Genomic DNA, 23,011 nt, shown 5'->3' on the forward strand with positions numbered 1-23,011 from the left:
CCAGTGCTAGTGCTAGACCTATATTGATGGGATATGTATATTTTGGATTACACTGGTGGTTTTGTGATCCTCTCCATTTGAAGCTTTAATCATCATACTGTTCATATTTCATGAGCCTTCCTCCGGATTTTGTGTTACTTTATCAGAAGAAACTCAAGAAATATAAATACTTAGACTTTTCCAAAGATGATGGTACCTCCTTCCTTTCTTGATGCTGGTGTGGTGGTAGTATCCCCATTCAGATGTCCTCAAATATGCACACATTCGGAATACTCAAACAAGTACATCAAAGGCTGTGCGTCAAAAAGACAAAGATAGCTACTCTTAGAGAAAATGTTCTCCAATAAATGGTTAGTGTGTCGAGGGTGCAGCATTAGCGCCGCACCATCAAATTTGGCGCACTCCGCACTTATTGACCCGAACGCAGCTCGTAAGAATACCTAATGACTACCCAAGCTACCGGGAATATCTGAGACTATTATACACTAGCACGACTGCTACCCCATCTCGAGCCTGTTACTTCCCAAGATGCCGTTATCATACAACAAGTTAGACCCCAGTGCCAAACAGATCCGTCTTTTGACTATCTTTCCCGATGAGAATGACGAGAACCCCGTTCGAGCATCGCTTCATACCGTATCCCTCAACGATACCTGCGACTTCGAAGCCCTGTCTTACGTATGGGGCGACACTTCTGTGACCGTTGACATCTCGGTTGATGACTGTATAGTCGGTGTAACACCGAATCTGCATGCTTTCCTGCGAGGACTTCGCCAGCCTGATACAGAACGCACTGTGTGGGTTGATTATGTCTGCATCAATCAAGGCGATATCTCAGAGCGGAACTCGCAGGTCGTATTGATGTATCAAATCTATTCAACTGCCAGGTCGGTGGTTGCTTGGCTGGGAGATCTGGAGCCGGTAGCACTGAAGCTCGTCGAGTGGTTTCATGCCAACGAAGATGGGCTTTACATCGCAAGCACCGGCCTTGGTCCTTTGGAGTCTATACTGGTGCTCTGTGTAGCTGCTAAGGCACTGTGTGCCGCGCAGTATTGGCATCGGCTATGGACATTCCAAGAGTGGCATCTCTCAAGAAATGCCGTTGTATGCATGCATGAAAAGACGACTTTTACCATAGGGAATATCTTCAAGCAATTATACCAGGAGATCTTCGTTGCCAGGATTTTTATTGCTTCAATGTTAGGGGAAGCATCATCGGAAGCAAATACATACGTATACCAGGAGATCTTCGTTGCCAGGATTTTTATTGCTTCAATGTTAGGGGAAACATCATCGGTAGCAAATACATACGAGACGGAAAATCTTTACAAGAACATTCTCCTCCTCCGTGCAATGCAACAAGACCTCGACAGCCTCTTGAATAAGATCCCTCGGGATATTCTGCGCCTCAACCCAGGTACCCCGTGTCCATCTGGACTTGGAGACTTGCTATTGCTTACGGTTGACCGGCTTTGCAGTAATCGACTGGACAATGTATATGCGTTATATGGGCTTTCTCCCTCGGCTAGGGAAACATACCCTCCTGACTATCGAAAGACCATCAGTCAGGTCAGTCATGAAACAACGTCCTTTGTCTTGGGACACGAAGCCAATATGAGTATATTCAATGGCTTTGATTTTTCTTTCAACTCTTTTAACCAGGACGACTCACTCCCTTCATGGGTTGTGGACTTCACCACGAAGGATCCGGAGCATCGAGCAAAGATGCAACAAAGCTTCTCCAAATCATTATATTTGAATAACGCTCCCTGGAAGCCAATTCAAGATCTTGCGCCTATAATCACAGATGATATGCAGACTCTCAAGCTCTGGTGTCAGAAAATAGGAGTTGCCTCTCCTCCAAAGTTGTTCGACTCACCTGCCTTGCACTGTGTAGGGCAGGTACAGGTGCTTGCGGAAAACGCCACAAGTCCCGATGATATATTAAAAGCTACTTATTACTACACTGATTGCTCCGATTTTTTTATGCTTGATACGTTCTTCGAAATCATGAAAATATCTATCTATGAATCTATCTATGAGCATGATGAGTTTTGGGAGGCAATGAGAGGTTCTCTTCCAGGGCTTTGCTTCTCTTTTCGCAAACTTATAGGACAGCGATATTTCACCATAGCCACCTCAACTGGCAGCAGTATAGGTCTCACGGATTGTGGGCTTGAAGAGGGTGATTATATTGTCATCCCCTGTGGAATTGCTCAAGTGTTTGTTCTTCGTCCCATCCCAGACGAGCTGCTTGTGGATGGTGAAAAGGTTCAGTGTTTCAAGGTCATAGGGCGGGCTTACGTCGAGGGAATATCAAATCGAGGGGAAACTGATCCGGATCCTCTTTGTTCCGAGATGGAGAAGACACCTCCTACACAGTTTTGTCTTCGATAAATTATGGTAAACAGGCTAGGCAGGGACACGTCTCACTGTTGCATGGTCTACACCCCTATGTAGGCGTGTACACAATAAAGACTGCAAGTTTGCTTTCTTTGAGAATTATAATATAGAGATACTGCCATGAGACTACCATGAAAGGAAATGTATGCTAGTCTTGAATCAAGAATAGGCTACGCCTATCATTGATTCGATAGGACTATACGCGTATATAGCTTTTTAGGATATACAAACTGATTACCACATGACAATGTCTACTATCCAATATAGTAATAACTCTAGATTCTCTTGCAATCGCCTCCGGAGTAATTTGTGCTTACATTGGCAGATTTGATGGATAAGGGAGGAATGGGATTAGTGTTAGGCATGATGCTAGGACTTGAGAGGGATGAGGAGAGGGTTAGTTGATGGGGGAGTTGAGTTGGTGTCTAGATAAATTGAAAAACGTCATACCACTATCTTCTTGAAATTCAATACCTTTGTTTCTTAGTGATCTTTTCTGCGCAAGGCAAATGTCTAATGAGACTACACATTACTCCAATCAGTCCATTAGCTATCATGCTGCTTCATCCCCTCGCACAGCCACAAGAAGGTTGCCACTAGACGCGAAATTCAATATCCCTTGCTAGCGTCGTCTTCCAGATACAGTCTACGACAACGGGGATGCCGGTTGAGTCAACAGATCAAGCAAAAGATAAATCGTTCTGAGGAAGCATACCAGAAGACCCTGTTGGGGACAAACTCACCCATTGCAACGAGTCCAAAGTAGTACACTACCACAACCACCTTACACAGGACATAACCAACAAGACATAATCACACTACAGAAAAAAGGTCTGCTGTACCTTACTGACGGCGGCAATGAAAAGTGATTTAACACTGCATAGTATGGAGTATATCGTCCCTTAATGCACCATATTCTTCTCAGATCATCCTATAGATGGTGGACGGTTTATCAGAACACTAAAATCCTGACTGCAAGGGGATACCATACATACACTGTTCTGTCCAGACGGTGTCTCCGTCTCTTATGCAGGACAGCTAATTTTGTTCAACCTCTGTCATTCCCTACAGATGCCATGGCCTTATGTGGTAGGCGGACGGAAGAACCGAGAAAATCAGGCTCTGCAAGGGGGCAAGATTTGACATGTTGTGACACTGGAACCATGAGCCTGAGAGTGTAGAGTATCAAACTCAATGATGCACGTGCAGGATGGTGACGGAAGGGCCTATCTACAGGATACCGCATAGGGCTGCATCATGCGGGTTTTGTCACATTTGGTAAATGGCATTTATACTTCGGTGATTCCGAGCTCGGAGACAACCGTGTAGTAACCTTTAGCAGGTATTGATGATGGATGCATTGTAGAGATTTCAGTATATTCAACTGTTCCAATGCAGGGATGATGATATGCAAAATCTACCGCCGGTACCAACATATATAGCCCTAAGGTCATCACACTGCCCATAGCCATCCAAGTCCAATCTACACTATTATCTACCTCACAATGAGAAACAATCAATCATCATCACAATGAAACCCACACACACAAACAACCCCCTCCGAATCCCACTCCACCACCTCCCCACCCTAATCTGGCACTTCACCGAAAGCAACGTCCCAACCTTCATTCTCCCCAACTCCGCCTTCGGCTTCCTGGGCGCCTTCTCCGGCCCAGCCCTGACCACCTCCCCCACCACCCCCTAATAATCCTCTTCAACTGGGCCCTAGTCTTCATCTTCGACCTCGCCAACCAACGCCTCCCCGAATCCATCCACGAAGACCACCTCAACTAAACCCTGGCGCCCCCTCCCAACAAACCGCCTAACAGCCGAACCAAACCCGCCGTCTCCTCCTCATCACCATCCCCATCGTTCTAGGTATCACCTACACGCTAGGCGTACGGCAAGAAGCCTGCCTCATCTTGATCCTCACCTGGATGTATAATGACCTGAAGGGGTGTGATGAACTCATCCGTGATGGGATCATCGCTGTTGCTTATGGGTTGTATAATATTGCTTCGTTGAATATTGCATGTATTGAGGGAGCGGGACCCTCCGAGCAGGGATATTTCTGGACCATCGTGATCAGCGGCGTGATACTCACGACGATGCAGATTCAGGATCTGAAGGATGTGGCGGGGGATAGAACCCGCGGGAGACAGACAGTTCCGCTGGCGTTCGGGGAGTGGTGGTCCAGGTTGTCTATTGCGGGGTTTGTTGTCGGGTGGAGTGTTATCTGTGTGTGGTTTTGGGGGTTGGAGGGGTGGACGTGGTATGTGGTTGTTGGGGGCGTAGGGGGGTTGGTTGTGGGGAGGGTGTTGATTGGGAGGACGGTGGAGGGGGATGCGGCCGCGTGGAGTTTGTGGTGTGTGTGGTTGATGGTGTTGTATGGGTTGCCTTGTTTGGGGGGACGGAGTGGAGGGGTTTTGGTGTAGAGACTTTGCTAGATGGGGTTGAGGTAGGGAGGGATGGGGATTGGGTTGGAGGGTTACTGGGCTTGTATGCTGTGGTAGATATTTGCAGATTATTTTTCATTAGCAGTCATTGGATGATGTACGAGTCTATGGATTGTTAGAAAATCTTAAGTGTTTTTCGGACAGGGGAATAACCCAATGCAGTGTTTGTGATGGGCAGAATTAGAACAAATAGAGTTAGAGAGTACCAGTAATACAATCCGCAGAATAGTCTGGGTGAGTCTAACATTAATAGCATGGGTGGACGGACCAATGGTATCTGGATCAGGAACAGGGATGTCCCTGAGAACTGCTTACCTGTAAGCACTAGTAGCTTCTTTGTTCACTACCTATAGCCATGAGATGATAGAATAGATGAACTCGATTGTATACTATCATCTACTGCTACCCTATAACAACAGCATCCAACTGCATCCGCTTTCCCAACTCACGCTCAATAACTCTCTAATACGTATACTTAAACCCAGCCAAACCCTCAATCGGCTTCCCCCCACGATCAACCCGCTTATTCGCCCGCCAGAACTTGAAGCTGAGTCCCACCACTACCAGAATAATCAGCGCGTTAGCGATCATTGTGGTCAGCAGCCCGGGTCGGTAATTCGGGGCATCTTGGGCCCTGAAGACTGTTGTCCCGATGATTCCTCCGATACTGCCCCCGCCGATGAGGGTGGCGGATGTGAAGGCGCGTTTCCATTGGCCGCGGACGTTGTTACTAGTTCGCTGCATTAGCCCTGAGATATAAGGTAGAGAGGGTAGCAATTATGGGGAGGGGCTTACCTCTGCCATGAGACTAACGCTGGGCAGTTCGCGTTCGCTATCCATCCATCAGCATGACGATTATACTATGAAGTGAAGGATACTCACCAGCAATAGTCGCTAGAAAAACACCAAAATACCGTGGCCCTGACTCCTTGAGATACCCCAACAGCGCGAGCCCCAGCAGTCCCATAGCAGCATTCGCAGCAATGATCGGCCCTCTCAGGTGCCATTTATCGGCATAAACCGCCTGGGTATACATCACTATCGCCGCTGCCACATACGGCGGAGCCACCAGACACTGGGCCTTTGCTACAGAGAACCCCATACTATCTTCCAGAATGATGGGAAGGAAGTAGGCGATCGAGTAGCTGTTCGCTGTGGTGAGCATATACATGGCAGCGTATGCCCAGACCTTGCTATCTGCGCCACTGCGGAGATAACTTTTCAATGTGAATGGCTCCATGTAGACGTCTGATCTGTCATTCTCAATGGTAGCTACCACGTAGGCGGCCTCCGATTCGTTGAGGAAGTGCCATGACTTGGGAGATTGTTCGGGGAAGTCGACGAGGATGGCGTAGGAGCCGATGCCCATTACGCAGGTTAGGATACCTTCGATCTGTGGTGGTCTGCATTAGTGTATGTCTGTAGGGTGTGTGGGGTACGGGGTAGTACAATGAAGATCCATCTCCACCCGGACTTGCCGCCGAGTCCATCCATCTGCATCAGTCCATATGCGAGAATACCGCCGAATCCGGATGCCGTGCTGCCAATCAGGTAGAAGAGGGCATTCCGCTTCTGTAGTTCGAAGCGAGGGTACCAGGTACTAAGGAGGTAAACGCAGCCTGGGTAGAAACCGGCTTCCAGGGCACCAAGGATAACCCGCAGTCCAGCCAGCACTGGCCATGTTGGCGAGAGGCCAAAGCCCTAGTTGTAATCAGTCAACGCCTCCGCTACCACCTCTAAACAGCATAACACCCCATAATTCTAGAACTTACAATCATCACGATTCCCCACATCAAAACAATAGCAGAAAGAAACAGCCTCGGTCCAAGTTTCCGAATAATTACCGTCATGGGGGGCTGAAACACGGTATAGGTAATAAAGAAGACCAACGAGCTAATACTGTAGCCATTATTCTTGGCATTCATCTTCAATTCTTCCTGCATCCTATCAGTACACAAAATTGAGTTAGCTTAATCTCTTGGCCAAGCCATGGCCTTGAAGCGGGGTTGAAAGAAGACTGGAAAGCCCATACCCGGCAACCGAGGCAGCCCCCAAGTTGGTTCTATCCAGCAAACTGATGCAATATAGACAACCCAGTGGAATTACCAGACGAATGTCAATTCGTCTCGTGAGTCTTTTCTTCTCCTTCGGAGTGAAGTAGTCGAGGGATTCTCCGGGTTGGATGCTGTTCTTCTCGGCATCTTCAATGTGAGATGCCTCTAAAGACTTTTCCGTTTCCATTGCTGCGGGTACGGGGGATTCTTCTTTCATGCTTGGAGGCCTAGTGATGGAAGATTGTGATGCATTCTTTGACTGCAGTAATGGGATGGCATTATATAGCTGTCAAAGGGATAGGCATAGACGAAAGTTTCCCCGCATGATGACCCCGCAGATCTATTACCCCGGATTTCGCCATCCCAGGCCAAGGGTAAATATGACTCGAGGAGAGAGAATTGAGTTGTGGGTAACGATAGGACACGTCACGAGTCCCGCAGCTGTGCGGTAGATGCAAAGTCCACAGCAGGTCACTTTGTACTTGGCACCGAGGGACAAGAGAATCAGTGGAAGGTATCGTTTGGGCCCTGTTCCGTGTGGCGAAGGACTCGTATAATACGACAGAATGGATCTTGGTTCTCTTATAGCCAGAGCCTGGATCGTAGCTGAGTATATTAAAGTTATCAATATCGTTCTCGAGTCTTTCGGCTCTCCCGAGGCAGACCGGGGAGGAGACTGATCTGGGAATTAGAGTTTGTTATCTCTATTCCAAGCCATGACATCAACATGTCCATGTGAGATATGATTGAACCGTCTGATTTGGCAAGCTAGTGACCCAAAGTACCTAAACGGAAGTGTTTCCGCGATTCATCAGCATTTCATCAGCACTCTGGGCTGCAAGTTCAGTCTGCGGGGGCTTCTTATTAGCTATTTATATAGGAAAACTGCATGTTGTATCAACTTGGTCGTACAAGAGGCTGTTGGCAGATAGCCCTAATTCAAGAAAAGGAAAGATAATCATCTCTGATGAAAGTTTGTCAAGGTTGGGGGAGACCGCTAAGGATATAAATGATATATTCCTGCCCAATGTAGATGATTCACCGATGATATCCGTGTCTAAGCATCACGGCTGATAGTACCAAAACATAAACCTCACAACTCTAGTGGTATCTAAACATATCCCTTCCATAAATCAAACCAGTCAAGCCACAACGCCAGCAGAAATAGAGACAGCCACACAGTTAAAACCCCCCAAAAGGATAATGGCTAATGGAACGATGTGGCGCAACATAGTAATCCTGGTATGGATGATTCTCCATCGAAAAGTCCGCAGTCGCCATGAGCGGATTAATCACCCCAGCTGGCACCTTGGGCCGGGCAGGAGTATGATCCGCGGTCAAAGGATGGTCACTGTTGAATAACGCCAGGATATCTTCCGACATATGCATTGGAGGACCGTGAGAGTCACTCCAGCCCCAGGCTTCCTGAAGCTCCTGCTTCACATGCTCTGCCTTCCAACCCGTCTGCTTTATGATGTCCTCGAGGATGCCCAAGGCCTCTTGTTGAGCTTCCCTAGTCGCCAGGCACTCCGCGGCAATAGCGAGAAAACGGATCGATAGACTTGCGACTCCGCTGCTTCATATTAGCATTAACTCAGTTATACGCATACTGGCAGTCAACGTACCGATCCCTGGAGTGTGCCACGATGCCGCAGATATCCCTTGCATGGCTTTGCTGTACGGTCTGCATCTCGGCACTGTACTCTGACTCGACAGGATTTGTCTTCGTAAGCAGGATGCGTGCAGTATGGTATAGTAGTCGAGCGATGATCGTAGAACGCTTGATCAGCCTATGAATGTTAATATAGCATGTGCGAATAGATCAACCGATGCTCACCATATCTGTGGAAAGACGGATTTAGAGTTTGTCTGCCACGATTGAATATATCCCAGAGGCATCATGGACCGCGGTACGGCTCGAGCCCACTGATCGCACCACTCATTATAAGTGCACCATTCCTGATAACGTTGGCTAATCCGCGCGTCGTTGGCAGCCTCCAGTGCCGGTGGTTGGGCTAACGATCGAAAGTTGGCAATTTTGGCGCAAATAAAGACCATCTGATGCGTCCAGGCTTCTTCATTGCCTGCAACACTTGGCTGTGCATGATTCAGATCCAGTTCAACGCCCCACGTGTCCGGGTCCCAGGAAAGCGTCCAATTGAAATGCAAACAGCTGAGTAATTCCATGCTTACATTCAACCAGAAACAAGCACCTCCCAGTCCCGGCGTTTTGGCATTCCAGTGACACTCTTTGATTAAAGCTCGCGCACCAGCAATGTGGCTCATGCCTTGAATCGGTCGGCCAGACATTAACTCGTAGATGTTCAGAAGAATCGCCGTAGTTGCGCATAGAGCCGAGTCGCGATCAGGGTCTTGTAAAGAGCGAAGAAGATATTGTGAGGCGACATTGTGATGTTCTGCAGCCTTCTCCTCTCCGTATGATGCGTCCACGTGGAAAAGATGCCTCGCACCGCACGCCAACAGAGCTTTGAGAAGCATAGGTTCTTCGAGGGCATGGAATGGCAGGATATGCGTGAACTATGAAAATAAGCATACTGACGACAGATCGCAAGGACCAACAACTTACATGTTTCACCGCATCCATCGAATCCATCCACAACCCGACCTCTTCAACGAATACCTGCAGCAGGTATACTTCCTCTGGGTTGTTGAGACAAGTATGGTTGGTGGCATTTATATGACCATCTTTTGTGGACCTGAACGGAGCAAAGGATGCACTTTGGTCGTAAAAAGCAGGGGCATTTGGTGGACCGCTAAACGGTCCTGCCAGACTCCCGGACTGGGGCGTCCCGAAGCCATGTACGAACGAGGCACTCAGACTAGGAGTCAGACAAGGCCCTGTCGCATTCCCCTTCTCCAACGAAGGTTCCGCCACTTCGGGGGGATATCTCTCAATCCCGCCAACATATTCAGACGCTATAAGTCGCGACTCATCCCGAAAAGTCACACCTGTCGCTGGTATACGGACTACGCAGTGCGGGGGTGTCGATTTCTGGATATCCATGAAGTTTAAGCGAATTCCACGCCTGCACACCCTGCCCGACTTCCGGCAGTTCTGGCATCGGTGCAAAGCCTCGTCGCACTTCAGGTGACGTTCCCGACATGTTAAGCAGCCTGTCCGCACTCGCCTCGGCTTCGCAAGGACAATCTTGCTTTTTCGCTTGGCGGCTGACGGACGTGGCGCATCCAACGATGTGCTGTTTGGTGTTGACACTCCGCCCTCGTCGGATGGGCTCGTGTCTTGTGTGATAGCCTCGGTCGTAACAGCCAAACTGTTTTCGTCGAGATCAAACTCGAGTATATCGGTGATCTGCCCTGAAGCGGTCAGGTCCAGTGAAAGATCCAGGTCCGACGGGACAGAGACATGGTCGCTGAGAGCTGACGCCATGTCAGGCTGCTTCGATCAAGGATAACCCGTCGAGCCTGAGCCACAGTATATCCGTCCAGACTTGGGTTATGATCATCAGCAAACCCCAGATTCAGCCCCCGAAACTGTCACTCCCGAGCATTCTGCCAACCACAAGATCTATAGCGCCGTCCGGCTTCCTAACGCAGCACCACTTCACATAGATATTCGGGGCCGATAAGATAAGTGACGTAGTTGACAGGGATGGCCAACTCTGATCGAAGGTTTGCGCACGATTCGAAGGTTTTCAAGGTGACACCGAAAATTAAATGCATAGGCACCGGTATTTGGAAGCGGACTAAGGGTCGTTGATCTGCTCGGAAATGCGGTTAGCTTGGGTTGAATGGTGTGAAATAGCTCACAGTCACAGTCAGACCTTAGGAAATAACAGCAGAAGGAGACAATGAAATGTCGTCAACCAACTCACACTGGTAATAGAGAGAGAGACCGGGGAGTCTCAAAAGATCCGCGGGGAATCGTGACTCCGGGTCGGAGAGACTAGTCCCAGAATGGCCTAGGCGACAGATCAATACCGCGGCAGAACAAAGAAGCGATACGGTCCCGCTTAATTATTTCATTTCATAGTCTACATGATGTGGTGCTTTTCAGAAATTCGTAATTTTACTTCTATGATTGTCTGTAAAGTGTTCACATCCCTTGATAAAGCTCGCAATTTTAACCAACATTACCTTTATCCATAACTTTTGGGCATTGAGTCGTGAATCAATGAGGTCTTCAGCAACGTGCTGTTCAAGATAGCAGCTGCAAGAGAGGTCTATTTTATCGCCGTCTACATTCGTCCGGCCAACACCATGTACTGTAGCAGATCAGCAGCTCAAGTCCTTATGCTTTAGTTCCCAGTCTGGGGACTCGGGCTCGAAGGTGCAGAATGAGCATAAGAGCACCCCAGATGGCAGCAGAGAAGAAAGTAGCGCGAAGGGCTAGCAGCATACGCTCCGATCACTAGGCAAGGTTTAGTACCTCTAACTTCCACGGGTACATTATCCATCACTTACCTTGTTGCTGATGCATTGAATCGAGTTTTGCGATTGCTTGGACGGATTTGCGAACCAGGAGGATGACATCCTCCTTGTTTGGTCCGGTGACCATCTCTTCGAGTTGATACACGAGGGTGTTCTGAAAGATCCAGCTGCTGGTTGCGACACCCATCACCGATCCGAGGTTTCTCCACAAACCCAAGGTCGTCGTGGCCACGGCCTGGTCCTCTTGATCAGTAGTGGCAAGAACCGATACCATTAGCGAGGGGAAAGAGCATCCTTGTCCGAGACTGGAGAGCGAAACGCAAACCATCGCAAGCCAATCAGGCGTACCAACGCCCATGGAAGCGGCAGCGCAACCACCGAGCAGTAGAAAGATGTCGCCGAAGATGATGGTTGGCTTAAGCCGTTTAGTCCAAGTGATGATGAAGCCTGTCGACACACTGGAGATTGTCACCGCAAGAGTTGAGCCAATTAGCCTGAGACCCGAGTCAGTCGGAGTAGCTAGCTTGACTGCCTGAAAATACAGGGGTGCATTGAAGACCATAGTGTTAACGGAGATGGCGCCGAAGAAGTTTCCAAAGATAAGGCTGGCGCGAGGCTCCTGTACCAATAACGAGATTGGCATTACTCCCCGCTCCACGGTCCGCTCATAGCGAACAAAAACAACAGCTAAGATGAAGGATGAGATCAAGGACGTGATAACAATGGGGTGAGTCCAGCTCAACACATTACCACCCAGATTCAGTCCCATAATCAATGAAGTCACGCCGACGACAAGTATGAACGAGCCCACAAGGTCAATGCTCTTGAGGAGCTGCATGAGACTCTTCCTCTCTGTTTTCGCCCTCTTCAAGCCCAGGTCGGCAGGGGTTGTCCAAGCTGCCACGATGAAGTAAACAAAGATGAAGGGCAATTGCACGAGGAACGCACCTCTCCATCCCACTTGGTCGCACAGGAACCCGCCAAATGCCAACCCAAGGCAGCCACCAATGCCCAGACAGAGGTTGATGTAGGACTGATAAACGCCTCGGTATTCAAGGCGCACTAGATCGCTGGAGAGAATCATGCCCATGGAGAAGACACCGCCAGCGCCGAGTCCGCAAAATGCTCGGGCAGCGATGAAGCTGAACATGCTTTGGGCGGCTGCACACCATGCCGTTGTGACGAAAAAGATGGCAATGGCGAAAAGATAGACTGGCTTCCTTCCAAATGTGTCAGAAATACGCCCAAAGAGCGGGAGGAAAGCGGTAGACGTCAATAGGAACGCGGTCGATAGCCAAGATGCGGAGTTCGAAGCGTGGAAGTATGAGGTTATAACAGGGTGACTCGAAGCCATCAGGGTGGAGTCAAAAAATCCGATCACGTATCCCATCATGATACCAGAGAAGATAAGCCAGAATCTCATGGGTGAGACATTGATGAACCGTGAAGCATAGCCAGTAGGCTCCCCGGCAACTCCATCTTCAGCATCTCCGGGCACTTGTTTCTGGCTCACGGGAGCAGAAGGGAGTCGTTCGAGATTAGGTTCAATATCGAGCCCCTGGGGGATTGAGGTGACTCTGGAGAGACTAAGCAACGCCGGGTCTTCTTCGGGGGCGAAAAGGGTTGAGGACAGGCTTGGATCAACATCCTTATCTACAGTCGTATCCTCTTGACTGGTATATAATGATTGACGGGAAGATTGATGCAACAGTGGTGTAGACTCAGTAGCTTGGAGAGATGATGGTGGCTTTCCATCTGTTGCATGGGGAGAAGTCATAATCGCAGTAGATGCGGTGAAAGAGACTGGATCAAATAATCACTCTAGCATACGACTTTGGAATAGAACTTAAAGATCATGAAACATAGTAAATGAAACTGAATATCTCCACTGAAGCTTTCGTTCATACAAAGAAAAGAAAAGATAGTTGAGAAGAAAACGAAGAGGAGCAGCCTACAAGGGGAGGTGTAATTCAGACGGGGAGACTGGCTGAGACAAATTTTATAGAGGGATTTTCTGGTGAGTGGCACTAAAGAATGCACGCTGCGGCACGGTGGATTCCCTCCCGCACGGAACTATGGATATGACTCGACTCGGTCAGCCTTTGCCTCCTCGACCTTATTGCGCGGAAAGACCAACCCATTCTCCACCGATTTGGACGGCTGCATTGGTTGGTTCACAGGCACGAGGAGCCCAAAAATTGACTTGCCCGTCAAAGTTCTTCAAGATTCATGGTAGACATGAAGCCAAACGAACCCTGGAAACTGTTTTGATAAGCGCAGTTAGCGGCATTGCTGCCTCCAACCCCTCATCTTTTAGTATGGGTTTAGGATGCATGTGGACAGGATCCTTCTTGATGCACGCAAATGAGTGTCTTGCTCGTGCTGCGATTTCGGCCCACTCCCTGAGCATCACGTGTGTCTACTCTTGCTGATTGGCTCAATGGCGGTCATCGGACCCCAAACCGTGTATGCACCCTGCACAGTCTAACCTAAATGGGGATAGTGGCCCTCACAGCGATACCGGCAGAGTACATCTCGGTAAGGCATCAATACCGAGTGGACTATCCACTACTTTAGCACTTATCTATGGGGATGCAGTAGTCACCTGTGTCATCTGCGGAGCTGATGGCGTGCGAACTGTCAGGCCCAGGTACCATCATCTCTCTACCAATGGTTACTTTTCTCTTATGACATTGATCGGACCACTAGCCGAGCTCTGTCGTTTCCGAAGCCAAGGATGAGTGATTTCTTTTAGACAGGTGAAGAGAATGAATCCGCCGGTACTGCCGAAGTCAATGGATCAGCCTTAGCAGATGACACAGTGCTGTATGCACGCAGCTTGCATGTTCAGTTAATGCTGCTGAAAGAACCCTGCCACATTGCACCAACTAGTTGCAGGATTCAATCCCGACTGCATGCGGTGTGCAACTAAGTACATACTTTGTATTCGTCTCTGCCCAATGCTTGAACAAGATTTACTCTTCAACCATCCAATCACCTCCGATCAAGAAAGCAAGAGCCATCCGGTGGCCGCTTTGCTATGACATCCTCCCCGCATCAAGATGCATGATCAGCCACTACTTGCAAAATTTTAGTCAAGGCCACCCTATCAGGTGCACCGTGTATACTCCTTATCAAGAACACTGCATTGTATTTGAGAGATTTTCAAGAGAGACATAGAACCTCTTGAATAAAGACTTTGGATGGAATCGGTCCGAGCGGGAGGCACAGCCGAAGGAGGTGGCGGGACTGATAACAGACTAGCGCATTCGATAAGAGCAGCCAACGGTGATTCATACACCACATTTACCTGTCCAGGCCACCATTTCCGACACTGTCATTGCGCATATCCAACAAGCAGATCGAACCATAATCTGCGAACAGCTTGCATCGCAATTAACTAGCTTTTCGACTTGCTCCTGCAGCTGCTTTCCTCTCCGGCCTCCGCCTTCGAATCACCGAATTACCCCTCCCTCCACCACAATGCCCCCGCTTCGTATCGCCATCCTTGAATGCGACACCCCAGTCGAGAAAGTAAACAACAAATATGGAGGCTACCGCGGTGTATTCTCCCTCCTACTCCGTGAGAGTGCTGCAGCACTAGGTCAGCCCGATAAGCTAGACCCAGAGACCGGCCTCGAGATTAGCGGCTGGGACGTGGTGACGGCGCAAGAGTACCCCAACCTGGAGGATGTAGATGCAGTTGTTTTGTCCGGGTCAAGTAAGTTACCTTCTACCTATTTCCCCCGTACCCTCCCATAATCTCCGCGCATCGTGCAGCATGCACCTCTCTGCAAGGCGCTCCCTGTGACTCATATGTCTCCTAGAATATGATTCCTTTGAGAACCACCCATGGATCCTGAAGCTGGTCGATTTCACCAAGAAAGCTTTTGAAGACAAGCGCGTTAAGATTTTCGCCATCTGCTTCGGCCATCAGATCCTGGCACGTGCTCTTGGCGCCAGGGTTGGTCGCAACACTGCAGGATGGGAAATTGCAGTGTGTGAGGTGGACTTGACTGAGACTGGAAAGGAGCTGTTTGGGAGGGATAAGCTTGTATGTCTACCACCCTTCTTTTCGAGATTTTTCAGAGCTCTCATATAGCTACGACGATGGAGCCCTGGACCTATGCTAACAAGTATGTTTACAGCGCATTCATCAAATGCACCAAGACATCGCATACGGATACCCGTCCGAGGTAGTGTCCCTGGGCGCTTCCCCGAGATGTGCCGTGCAGGGCATGTATGTCCCGGGGAAGTTGATTGCTCTGCAGGGCCATCCCGAATTCAGAGAAGATATTATATCCGAGATCATCAGTATGCGGACTGCGTCTGGTCTCTTCTCGAAAGAACAATCAGAAGATGCCTTGAGTCGCGCAGGTCTCCCACACGACGGCATCGCGATTACCATGGCCTTCCTGAAGTTTTTGATTTGAGCATACCTGACCATATAGAGCGATACTATACTCTCTGCCAGGATTAATGGCTGATACACCTTCATAGCTAATAGCCTGGCTACCCGATAAATTTCACCTCAAGCGACGCATATAGACAGATCAAGAATAGGAATCATACTTTTTATCCACTAAAGATGCAAATGGTTAAAACCTCAAACCCAAGCGCATCTAGCCAGATGACCATAAACGATGGGTATAGAGCGACCTATGAAATCAGAGACACCTAATTTAATAAACCACCGAAATGCAAGCGCTCAAAATCGACAAAACCTCCAAACAAGCAACAAACCAAATCCAAATAAAACAAGCACAGCACCACATCACCCCGAAGCCGACGGATCCTCCCTCTCCAGAAACGTCGGATCCATCTCGACCTTCCTCTCAAACTTCGTCCACCAATCACGGAAAGTCTTCAACGGAACCGTTTCCTGTCCTCTATTACTGGGATCCTCAGACGCAAAGCTGGCCAAGAAATTAAACGCATTGCCGATAATCCTCTGCGCCAGCACCTTCGTAGTAATTTCCTTCTGCTGTCGGTTATGTCGTACCAACTCCAGCGACTGCCCCGCACCACCACCAGCCTGTTCCGCCTCCAGCGCAGCAATCTGCGGTGCAACAGCCTGAACAGGTTCAAGCGAGATCCCCAACGTCACCATTGGTGCTCCGCCAGCCATCGCATTTCCATTTTGTAGTCCTGGGATTTGCGGCGCCTGGACTTTAAGAATCGCAGAGGGTCTCTCATTTGCTAGCGCTCCGATAAACTTGAACTGGGGTGCATTGTTGGTCGGATCAGGGAATTGGATGTAAATCGCAGCGGCGGTATCGGGCGGGAGGACGGTGCCGGGGAGAAAGAAGACGACGAGTTCGGTGAGTTTGGGCGGGAGGGGGAAATTGAAGGCAAATTTTGTAGTTTGGCCGTTTGGTTGTGTTTCGACGGCGACGATGTCTGTGAGGCAGGGGTGGTCTGGTATGATGACGGAGAACATGGTGGGCAATTAATGATGATGATGAATTAGGAGTGTTGTATTGTATAGAGCATGTAGATCGGACTTCGATCTGGTTGGAGTGGTTGAATCTTAATGGTGTATTGTTATAGCCGGACTAGAACTGATCGGAAGGAATTGCGACGCATGGCTTAAAAGAGTTGTTTCTTTGGAGCTTCTCCGGGAGGTGGAGAAAGTAAGCTAGCTAGGCCAGCCTTTTGAAGAATTTCCTGGCGCGTTCCATGATGGAATCTCAAAGAAAGACTCGGTGACGAAATACCCGTCTTCTGGCTATTGCCCTTATCGATAAGGGTTCCCTTCCCGCCCGCCGTGCTCTAGGCTGGTTGATGAACATCCCGTTGGTAGGGGGGCATCCCCGCGGCTGACTTTTGTGATTGTTGTTGTTGGTGATAGACTCACTAGACTGCAGGCTCTGTATATATACGTCTTTTTTTGATACATTGCTTTGGCATCATGGGCAAGTCAAATCTCGAGTTGGTCATTGAGTGCGATAGGTATTTATTTCCCTTTCCTCCGTACTGATCGCTTGGATTCTAATCGTCAGATCCGCATGGCAGATTTCCGTACTACCAAGATAGCCCCGCATCCTATCTTGAACATCTGAAGAACTACCATGTTTTCAAGGTCGCCGGCTGCGATGCTACTCTCGGATATATTCTGAACTCGACAGTCGAGCGGTTCAACTTGCCCTCGGAATGGTGGGCAATTGACTCCGACAACCGGAGCGTCACCCTCCTTGCTCCGGCCGACGCGACTCCTCAACAGCTTAGCGAGATTATGGCCAAGACGTTGAACAAGGCAGTAGAGCTGGGAACATTTGACATTCTCAAAGGATGGCGCAATGAGATGTATCCTATCTATGGACCAGGTGGTGAATTCCTCCTGGAAATGGAACGATCTGCTACCCCGCTATTCGGTGTCGTCTCGTACGGCGTGCACTCGACCGTTTACGTGGAGGACGAGAATGGTCTACGTATCTGGGTACCCAGGCGCTCGAGAACCAAGCAGACATACCCCGGTATGCTTGATAACTCCGTGGCGGGCGGTATGAGCACCACGGAGCACCCGTTTGAATGTCTTGTCCGTGAGGCGATGGAGGAAGCGTCTCTGCCGGAGGACGTTGTCAGAGCCAATGCCACTCCGGCGGGATGTGTCACGTACACGTATGTCCGGAGTGCAAAGGCTGGAGGCGAAACGGACCTGGTACAGCCGGAGGTCGAGTATATCTTCGATGTTAAGGTTGGGGCAGATATCATCCCCAAGCCGTGCGACACCGAAGTCGAAGAGTTCAAGCTTTTCACTATCGAAGAAACGAAGCAGGCATTGGCTAATGGGGAGTTCAAGCCCAACTGTGCCGTCGTCTTGATCGACTTCTTCGTCAGACATGGTATTTTGACACCGGAGAACGAGCCGGACTATCTTGAGATTATCGCACGGATGCATCGGCGCTTGGAGTTCCCGACCGCATCACACGTGCCAGTATAAACTACAGCTGACTCGCATGTATGGAATCAGGAATGTGTTGTGAAGCAAGATTTAATGTTCTATTTGATATACCCTATCACCAATCAAACGCCGGCGCTGCAATCAAAGTACCCCAAGCATGCAAAAGACTTTTCTGACTATCCGAGACAGAACGGGCCAACGCCTCAGACCTTCTGAACACTATATGTGATGGTCGTGAAAGTTCTTTTTTGTCTATTTCTTCAGGAGCAGATACACGTAGTCGATCCTCAAGGGTGCCAGCTTCTTGTAAGGACCTTCGAGGTAAAGCAAAAGACCACCGAAAGAGATGAAAACGGCCCTAGACACGGATTTTAGTCAGCTGTTGTACAAAGAACGATCTCGGTCACACGGCGAAGTAGTCCGCAGCAGACTGCGATCCGCGACACATGGGATAATCTTACATGTTACCCTGGCTGGAACCCTCCTCGAAGCGGTAAACCTTGCCATGGCAGACATAATCGTAGTCGTTAGCCAAGGTCTGCTCGCCCATTCCAACCTCTCTCCAGCCCTTCGATCCGGAGTCGTCCTTGCCATCCAGAGAAAGCGTCGAGGCCAGAGCCATATTCAGCGACTCGTTGACAACGCAAGGGTAAAGCTCGGAGTTGACATCGAGAGTGAAATGCGAAAGGGTGTCGGTCGAGTTGCAGCTCAGACGCGAAACACGGTCATATTTCTGGGAGTTGATCGCGGTGATCGTGAAGGTGTCTTCGAAGAGTAACGGGTCGGACATGGTTGCGATGGTGGCTTCGAGCGTTCAATTGAATCGCAGAATATGTAGAATATCGGCTTTTACGCTAAAGGCGGTGATCGGGGTAAGGGACAAGACGTGCGCTGGCAACAAGATGATGTGGTGGTCGTGGTAGCGCCAGAAAGGTGAAAGCGAAGAAGTCGAGGGCGGACAGCTTTTTTGCTCGACTTTTAGCGCGGCGCCGCTTTTACTTTCCCGGAGCTGCCCCGCAGCAAATCTTCAAAGTATTCCCGTTCGGTTCATTGCGTTCCAATCATTCTACCAACTTACACAATGTCTTTTCGCAAGAGAAATATTGGTCTTTCGGCAGGCGCTGATCGCACCGGTGCTGTTAATGCTAACGCACAGCCGCAACACGCCCCTGCGACGCCAGAATTGACTCCCGGCGTTCGCCCCTCTCCCGACGATGGGCGGCCGACTACTTCCACTGGTACTCCGTCGCTGGATAACCTTTTGGCTGGGCATGGAGGTCTTCCCATAGGGAAGACGCTACTGATTGAGGAGAATGGGACTACGGACTTTGCGGGTGCATTGCTGAGATACTATGCGGCAGAGGGTGTGGTGCAAGATCAAAAGATTCATGTCGTGGGAATGCCTGAGCAATGGGGAAGGAGTCTTCCGGGCTTATTAGGTCCGGCTGATGCTGTTGATGACAAGCAAGATAAACGGAAAGGAGAGCGCATGAAGATCGCTTGGCGATATGAGCGTCTGGGCGAGTTTGGAGCAGGGATTGCTGGTTCAAGAGGTATACACCTTGTCATATTGTCATATTGTCACTGCACCAGTTTAGGGTAGTGTGCTAACAGACGCGATTCTGTAGCACCCTCAGGAGACCAGAGCCAATCTGCCACTGATCCAAACGTCGACAAGCGGCCAGCATTCTGCCATGCATTTGACCTCACGAAACGTCTCACACATCCTTCCATCGCCAACGTGAACTATATACCCCTCGCGCCATCGAACGAGCCATTGTTTGTGTCGATTCATAAACGACTTCAAGCCGCGATTGCCTCTTGTCCACCTAACACTGTCCATCGCATCCTCATTCCTTCCTTGCTGAACCCCACGATATACCCGCCCGATTCCTGCCAGCCTGATAACCTTCTGCCGTTCCTACACTCACTCAGGGCTTTGATGAGTGCGCAGGGTGCGCGGGTGACGGCGATGATCACGTTGCCCTTATCTCTTTTCCCCCGCGCCACAGGGCTTGTGCGATGGATGGAATTATTGAGTGACGGTGTCATTGAGCTGTGTCCCTTCCCACACTCCTCCGACGCTCTCGCAACTTCGGGTGCCGCTACTTCTCAGGAGGAACCGCCACAGGGCATGCTGAAAGTCCATCGTCTGCCGGTCCTGCACGAACGTGGCGGTGGTAGCGATCAGAACATCGGACAGGACTGGGCTTTCACGCTGAGCCGAAAGAGGTTCGAGATCAAGCCATTCAGCTTACCGCCAGCTGAAGGAGACAAGGAAGGGCAGGATGCAGCGGTGACGGGCTCAATGCCAAAGAAGGCGGATCTTGAGTTCTAAGTTTCGCGATGGGTTGAATAGCCAAAACCAGACCACAATCACTCCTCGTGATCCGAACTGTCCAACATATTCTGCAGCTCGATCTGCTCGGACATGGCGGACCCAGTGTTGACCATTGACCGGAGGTAGTGTCTTCCGTATGAGTCAATCCCCGGTCCAGCAGGTGATGCTGAGAAATAAGACCGAAGACGAGGTGCGATGTATCTCGAGAAGCCTAGATATGCTTCGAGCTGTCAGCAGCTGTCATTGGAGATAGGCGAGCGGTTGTACCTAGGAGTAGCAGAAAGGGTGCAAAGAACACCAGGAACAGCAGGGACAAGAAGCTCATTATGTCTTGTGGCAATAGAGTCACTTGAACAGCTTTAGATGATGATTATACGACTCTTATTATCTAGTGGTAGCTTCCAGGAATCGCTGAAGAGCATCAACTCCGACATAACATGACTAAGCACATACGATCCACTAGCTTGAATAGGAAAGGCGTACTTTCAGCGCAGCTCTTTAAGAGCTTCCACCCCACCGAATATTTTTTCTCGCTTCCATCCTCATCGCTCATTCAACGATAATCTGGATTTGCTGGCCAAGTCCACGAGCCTCATACTTCAATTCGATACTATATAATGCTGAGTTGTATTGATGGTAAGCAGTGATCCTAACCCTCTGCGCAATTGTCCCTTGCTTGCATGATTATACAAATACTATAATCTGTCAATCCCCTGAAGCTCATTAAAATAATCTCATTAAAACGAGCATATGTGATTGAGAAACGTATCGAAAATGAATAGCATTTTCTTGCGCTTTTACATTTCATCCATACCATTCATTGGAATCTGAACGCTAACGTTCATATTCAGTCGCAGCAGCAGATCCCTTGATAAATTGAGTTGTGCCCCTTAGTCGCTAAAAAAATGGATATCGAACCCACCCTTCCTATTCCGATCTCGTATATTGGGGGTAGCTACTTTCTCTTCTCAATTGATGCAGTTACGTATGTGAGACGCGAGCATCACATTTGCGGCGTCTTAAGCGGCACATTGCCTCAAATCCCACAACAGAATGTCTTCCTGGGCTTGCCCTTGAAGCTAATGCCGGAAGAGGCCCGGTTGCTCGTGGAGAAAGGTGTAGCATGCATTGTAGACGAGGTAAAAGTCCAAAAGGACGGAATGCGAGCCCTCATGGAAGAGGATCGCAAGAAGTATCTCCGTGAGCTAGAATCTCAAGGCCAGCATGCTATGCGACTACAACACGACCGGAAGGAGCAGCAACGCGAGAAGGCTTTAAAGAAAATAGAAGAAAAGAAGGCCGCCAAGGCCAAAAAGTCTGCTGAAAAGCAGCAGCAGGAGGAGCAGCCTGACCCTGTTAATAATGAGGCTGCTGCTAAGGACCCGGTTGTTGACTTGTTCGCACACGATCAGCAGTCGTCGCGCCGTTCTTCGTCCGCCACTGCTGCTGCTGCTCCCTTTGGCAATGTTATGGGAGTCACGCCTGCTACGTCTTATCCGCCTCTTCCGTATGAGTGGTCTGCTGAGCAAAAGCTACCGCTTCCTGATGTGCCTTCCTCATACCCATTGTTCGCTCACCTTCACTCTGAGGGATACTATCTGTCCCCTGGCTTGCGATTCGGGTGTCAGTATCTTGCCTATCCTGGTGATCCTTTACGGTTCCATTCCCACTTCTTGAGTGTGTCTGCTGAATGGGATGAGGAGTTGGATTTGATGAGTATCGTTGCTGGGGGTCGACTAGGTACTGGTGTGAAGAAGGGTTTCATGATTGGAGGAGCTGAGAAGAAGCTCGAGGGATCGGATGCTGGGGATCCCAGTAGTGTGAGGACTTTCAGCATTGAATGGGGTGGAATGTGATGTGAATCATATTCGACGTTCTCTTCGGTCTTATTTATCGTCTCTGACTTGAGCTCCGCATGCTGCAAGCTGCGCGCGCAGCATATTTTATTGCTGCTTTTCTCCTCGGTGGAGTAGAAGCGCATTGTCAGAGGGAGCTGTGCAGAGCTGCAAACTGCTTTTAGCGCTCTCTCAAGTCCAGCAGAAATGCATACGGACATGACTGCAGCAAATCCTCAAGACAGCTGGTAGAGCTGTTACCTGACAAGGTTACGAGAATACTCTACAGCTGTCGATTCTCCAGCACACCCCAGGCAGCGCAGTCCGACATAAAGGATTTCATTCACAGCCTTGAAGATCATACCATGGCTGAATAACAAACATGAAATCAGAACGAAACCATTCTTCAATTATACAATTCAATCTATCTCCGCGTACACTTGTAGTTGCTACCAAGTCAGGTCTCGGCCTCTTATGCACAAGGGCACGTCTCGAAAGCCTTGGGGTATCCTGCTGGACCGAGCTGACAAGGCAATCGGTCTTGGTTCACTCCAAGGACTCACTCGACAGCAAGTCTCGTTCACATCGTGAGAGGAACATTAATCCCT

The 23,011-nt window shown here is 49.5% G+C and overlaps 11 protein-coding genes across 11 annotated transcripts; 5 read left to right on the plus strand and 6 right to left on the minus strand.

The window, feature by feature from the left end:
* Positions 1 to 528: 528 nt before the first annotated feature.
* Positions 529 to 1,815, plus strand: BO88DRAFT_315486 (HET domain-containing protein; the record flags this gene model as incomplete). The annotated part of the gene is made up of 2 exons (XM_025702456.1): positions 529 to 1,233; positions 1,315 to 1,815. Coding segments are annotated over 2 exons (1,206 nt in total), but the record flags the coding sequence as incomplete, so codon positions are not given.
* Positions 1,816 to 5,321: 3,506 nt separating this feature from the next.
* On the minus strand, positions 5,322 to 7,100 carry BO88DRAFT_345875 (phthalate transporter; the record flags this gene model as incomplete). The annotated part of the gene is made up of 6 exons (XM_025703318.1): positions 5,322 to 5,589; positions 5,655 to 5,691; positions 5,742 to 6,252; positions 6,309 to 6,560; positions 6,632 to 6,803; positions 6,892 to 7,100. The coding sequence occupies 6 exons, from the start codon at positions 7,098 to 7,100 to the stop codon at positions 5,322 to 5,324; spliced, it is 1,449 nt and encodes a 482-aa protein (XP_025560491.1).
* Positions 7,101 to 7,860: 760 nt separating this feature from the next.
* BO88DRAFT_113831 (Zn(II)2Cys6 transcription factor) lies at positions 7,861 to 10,763 on the minus strand. Its single transcript, XM_025701290.1, has 5 exons — positions 10,717 to 10,763; positions 9,501 to 10,653; positions 8,751 to 9,451; positions 8,539 to 8,703; positions 7,861 to 8,486 (listed from the first exon to the last, which is right to left on the minus strand). The coding sequence occupies exons 2-5, from the start codon at positions 10,320 to 10,322 to the stop codon at positions 8,096 to 8,098; spliced, it is 2,079 nt and encodes a 692-aa protein (XP_025560492.1). The 5' UTR covers positions 10,323 to 10,653; positions 10,717 to 10,763; the 3' UTR covers positions 7,861 to 8,095.
* A 129-nt stretch (positions 10,764 to 10,892) lies between these two features.
* Positions 10,893 to 13,284, minus strand: BO88DRAFT_113897 (putative MFS multidrug transporter). Its single transcript, XM_025701291.1, has one exon. The coding sequence runs from the start codon at positions 13,098 to 13,100 to the stop codon at positions 11,349 to 11,351; it is 1,752 nt and encodes a 583-aa protein (XP_025560493.1). The 5' UTR covers positions 13,101 to 13,284; the 3' UTR covers positions 10,893 to 11,348.
* A 1,182-nt stretch (positions 13,285 to 14,466) lies between these two features.
* Positions 14,467 to 15,890, plus strand: BO88DRAFT_406714 (type 1 glutamine amidotransferase). Its single transcript, XM_025707225.1, has 3 exons — positions 14,467 to 15,044; positions 15,151 to 15,377; positions 15,472 to 15,890. Exons 1-3 carry the CDS (start codon positions 14,807 to 14,809, stop codon positions 15,754 to 15,756), a joined length of 750 nt encoding a protein of 249 aa, XP_025560494.1. The 5' UTR covers positions 14,467 to 14,806; the 3' UTR covers positions 15,757 to 15,890.
* BO88DRAFT_406715 (OPI10 family protein) lies at positions 15,843 to 16,991 on the minus strand. The gene has a single exon (XM_025707226.1). It carries the CDS (start codon positions 16,761 to 16,763, stop codon positions 16,098 to 16,100), a length of 666 nt encoding a protein of 221 aa, XP_025560495.1. The 5' UTR covers positions 16,764 to 16,991; the 3' UTR covers positions 15,843 to 16,097.
* A 23-nt stretch (positions 16,992 to 17,014) lies between these two features.
* On the plus strand, positions 17,015 to 18,420 carry BO88DRAFT_113975 (thiamine pyrophosphokinase-related protein). Its single transcript, XM_025701292.1, has 2 exons — positions 17,015 to 17,275; positions 17,339 to 18,420. Exons 1-2 carry the CDS (start codon positions 17,235 to 17,237, stop codon positions 18,264 to 18,266), a joined length of 969 nt encoding a protein of 322 aa, XP_025560496.1. The 5' UTR covers positions 17,015 to 17,234; the 3' UTR covers positions 18,267 to 18,420.
* Positions 18,302 to 19,175, minus strand: BO88DRAFT_406716 (DNA-directed RNA polymerase core subunit RPB8). The gene is made up of 2 exons (XM_025707227.1): positions 18,689 to 19,175; positions 18,302 to 18,585 (listed from the first exon to the last, which is right to left on the minus strand). Exons 1-2 carry the CDS (start codon positions 19,015 to 19,017, stop codon positions 18,480 to 18,482), a joined length of 435 nt encoding a protein of 144 aa, XP_025560497.1. The 5' UTR covers positions 19,018 to 19,175; the 3' UTR covers positions 18,302 to 18,479.
* Positions 19,176 to 19,271: 96 nt separating this feature from the next.
* Positions 19,272 to 20,945, plus strand: BO88DRAFT_406717 (elongator complex protein 4). The gene is made up of 3 exons (XM_025707228.1): positions 19,272 to 19,780; positions 19,856 to 20,788; positions 20,836 to 20,945. Exons 1-2 carry the CDS (start codon positions 19,309 to 19,311, stop codon positions 20,563 to 20,565), a joined length of 1,182 nt encoding a protein of 393 aa, XP_025560498.1. The 5' UTR covers positions 19,272 to 19,308; the 3' UTR covers positions 20,566 to 20,788; positions 20,836 to 20,945.
* Positions 20,604 to 20,893, minus strand: BO88DRAFT_456110 (uncharacterized protein; the record flags this gene model as incomplete). Its single annotated transcript, XM_025710909.1, has 2 exons — positions 20,604 to 20,779; positions 20,836 to 20,893. The coding sequence occupies 2 exons, from the start codon at positions 20,891 to 20,893 to the stop codon at positions 20,604 to 20,606; spliced, it is 234 nt and encodes a 77-aa protein (XP_025560499.1).
* Positions 20,946 to 21,114: 169 nt separating the features above from the next.
* Positions 21,115 to 22,815, plus strand: BO88DRAFT_406720 (tRNA splicing endonuclease subunit SEN34). Its single transcript, XM_025707229.1, has 2 exons — positions 21,115 to 21,204; positions 21,420 to 22,815. The coding sequence occupies exon 2, from the start codon at positions 21,474 to 21,476 to the stop codon at positions 22,422 to 22,424; it is 951 nt and encodes a 316-aa protein (XP_025560500.1). The 5' UTR covers positions 21,115 to 21,204; positions 21,420 to 21,473; the 3' UTR covers positions 22,425 to 22,815.
* Positions 22,816 to 23,011: the final 196 nt, after the last annotated feature.

This window comes from Aspergillus vadensis, assembly GCF_003184925.1.
Source record: "Aspergillus vadensis CBS 113365 unplaced genomic scaffold BO88scaffold_20, whole genome shotgun sequence".
Lineage (NCBI taxonomy): Eukaryota > Fungi > Ascomycota > Eurotiomycetes > Eurotiales > Aspergillaceae > Aspergillus > Aspergillus vadensis.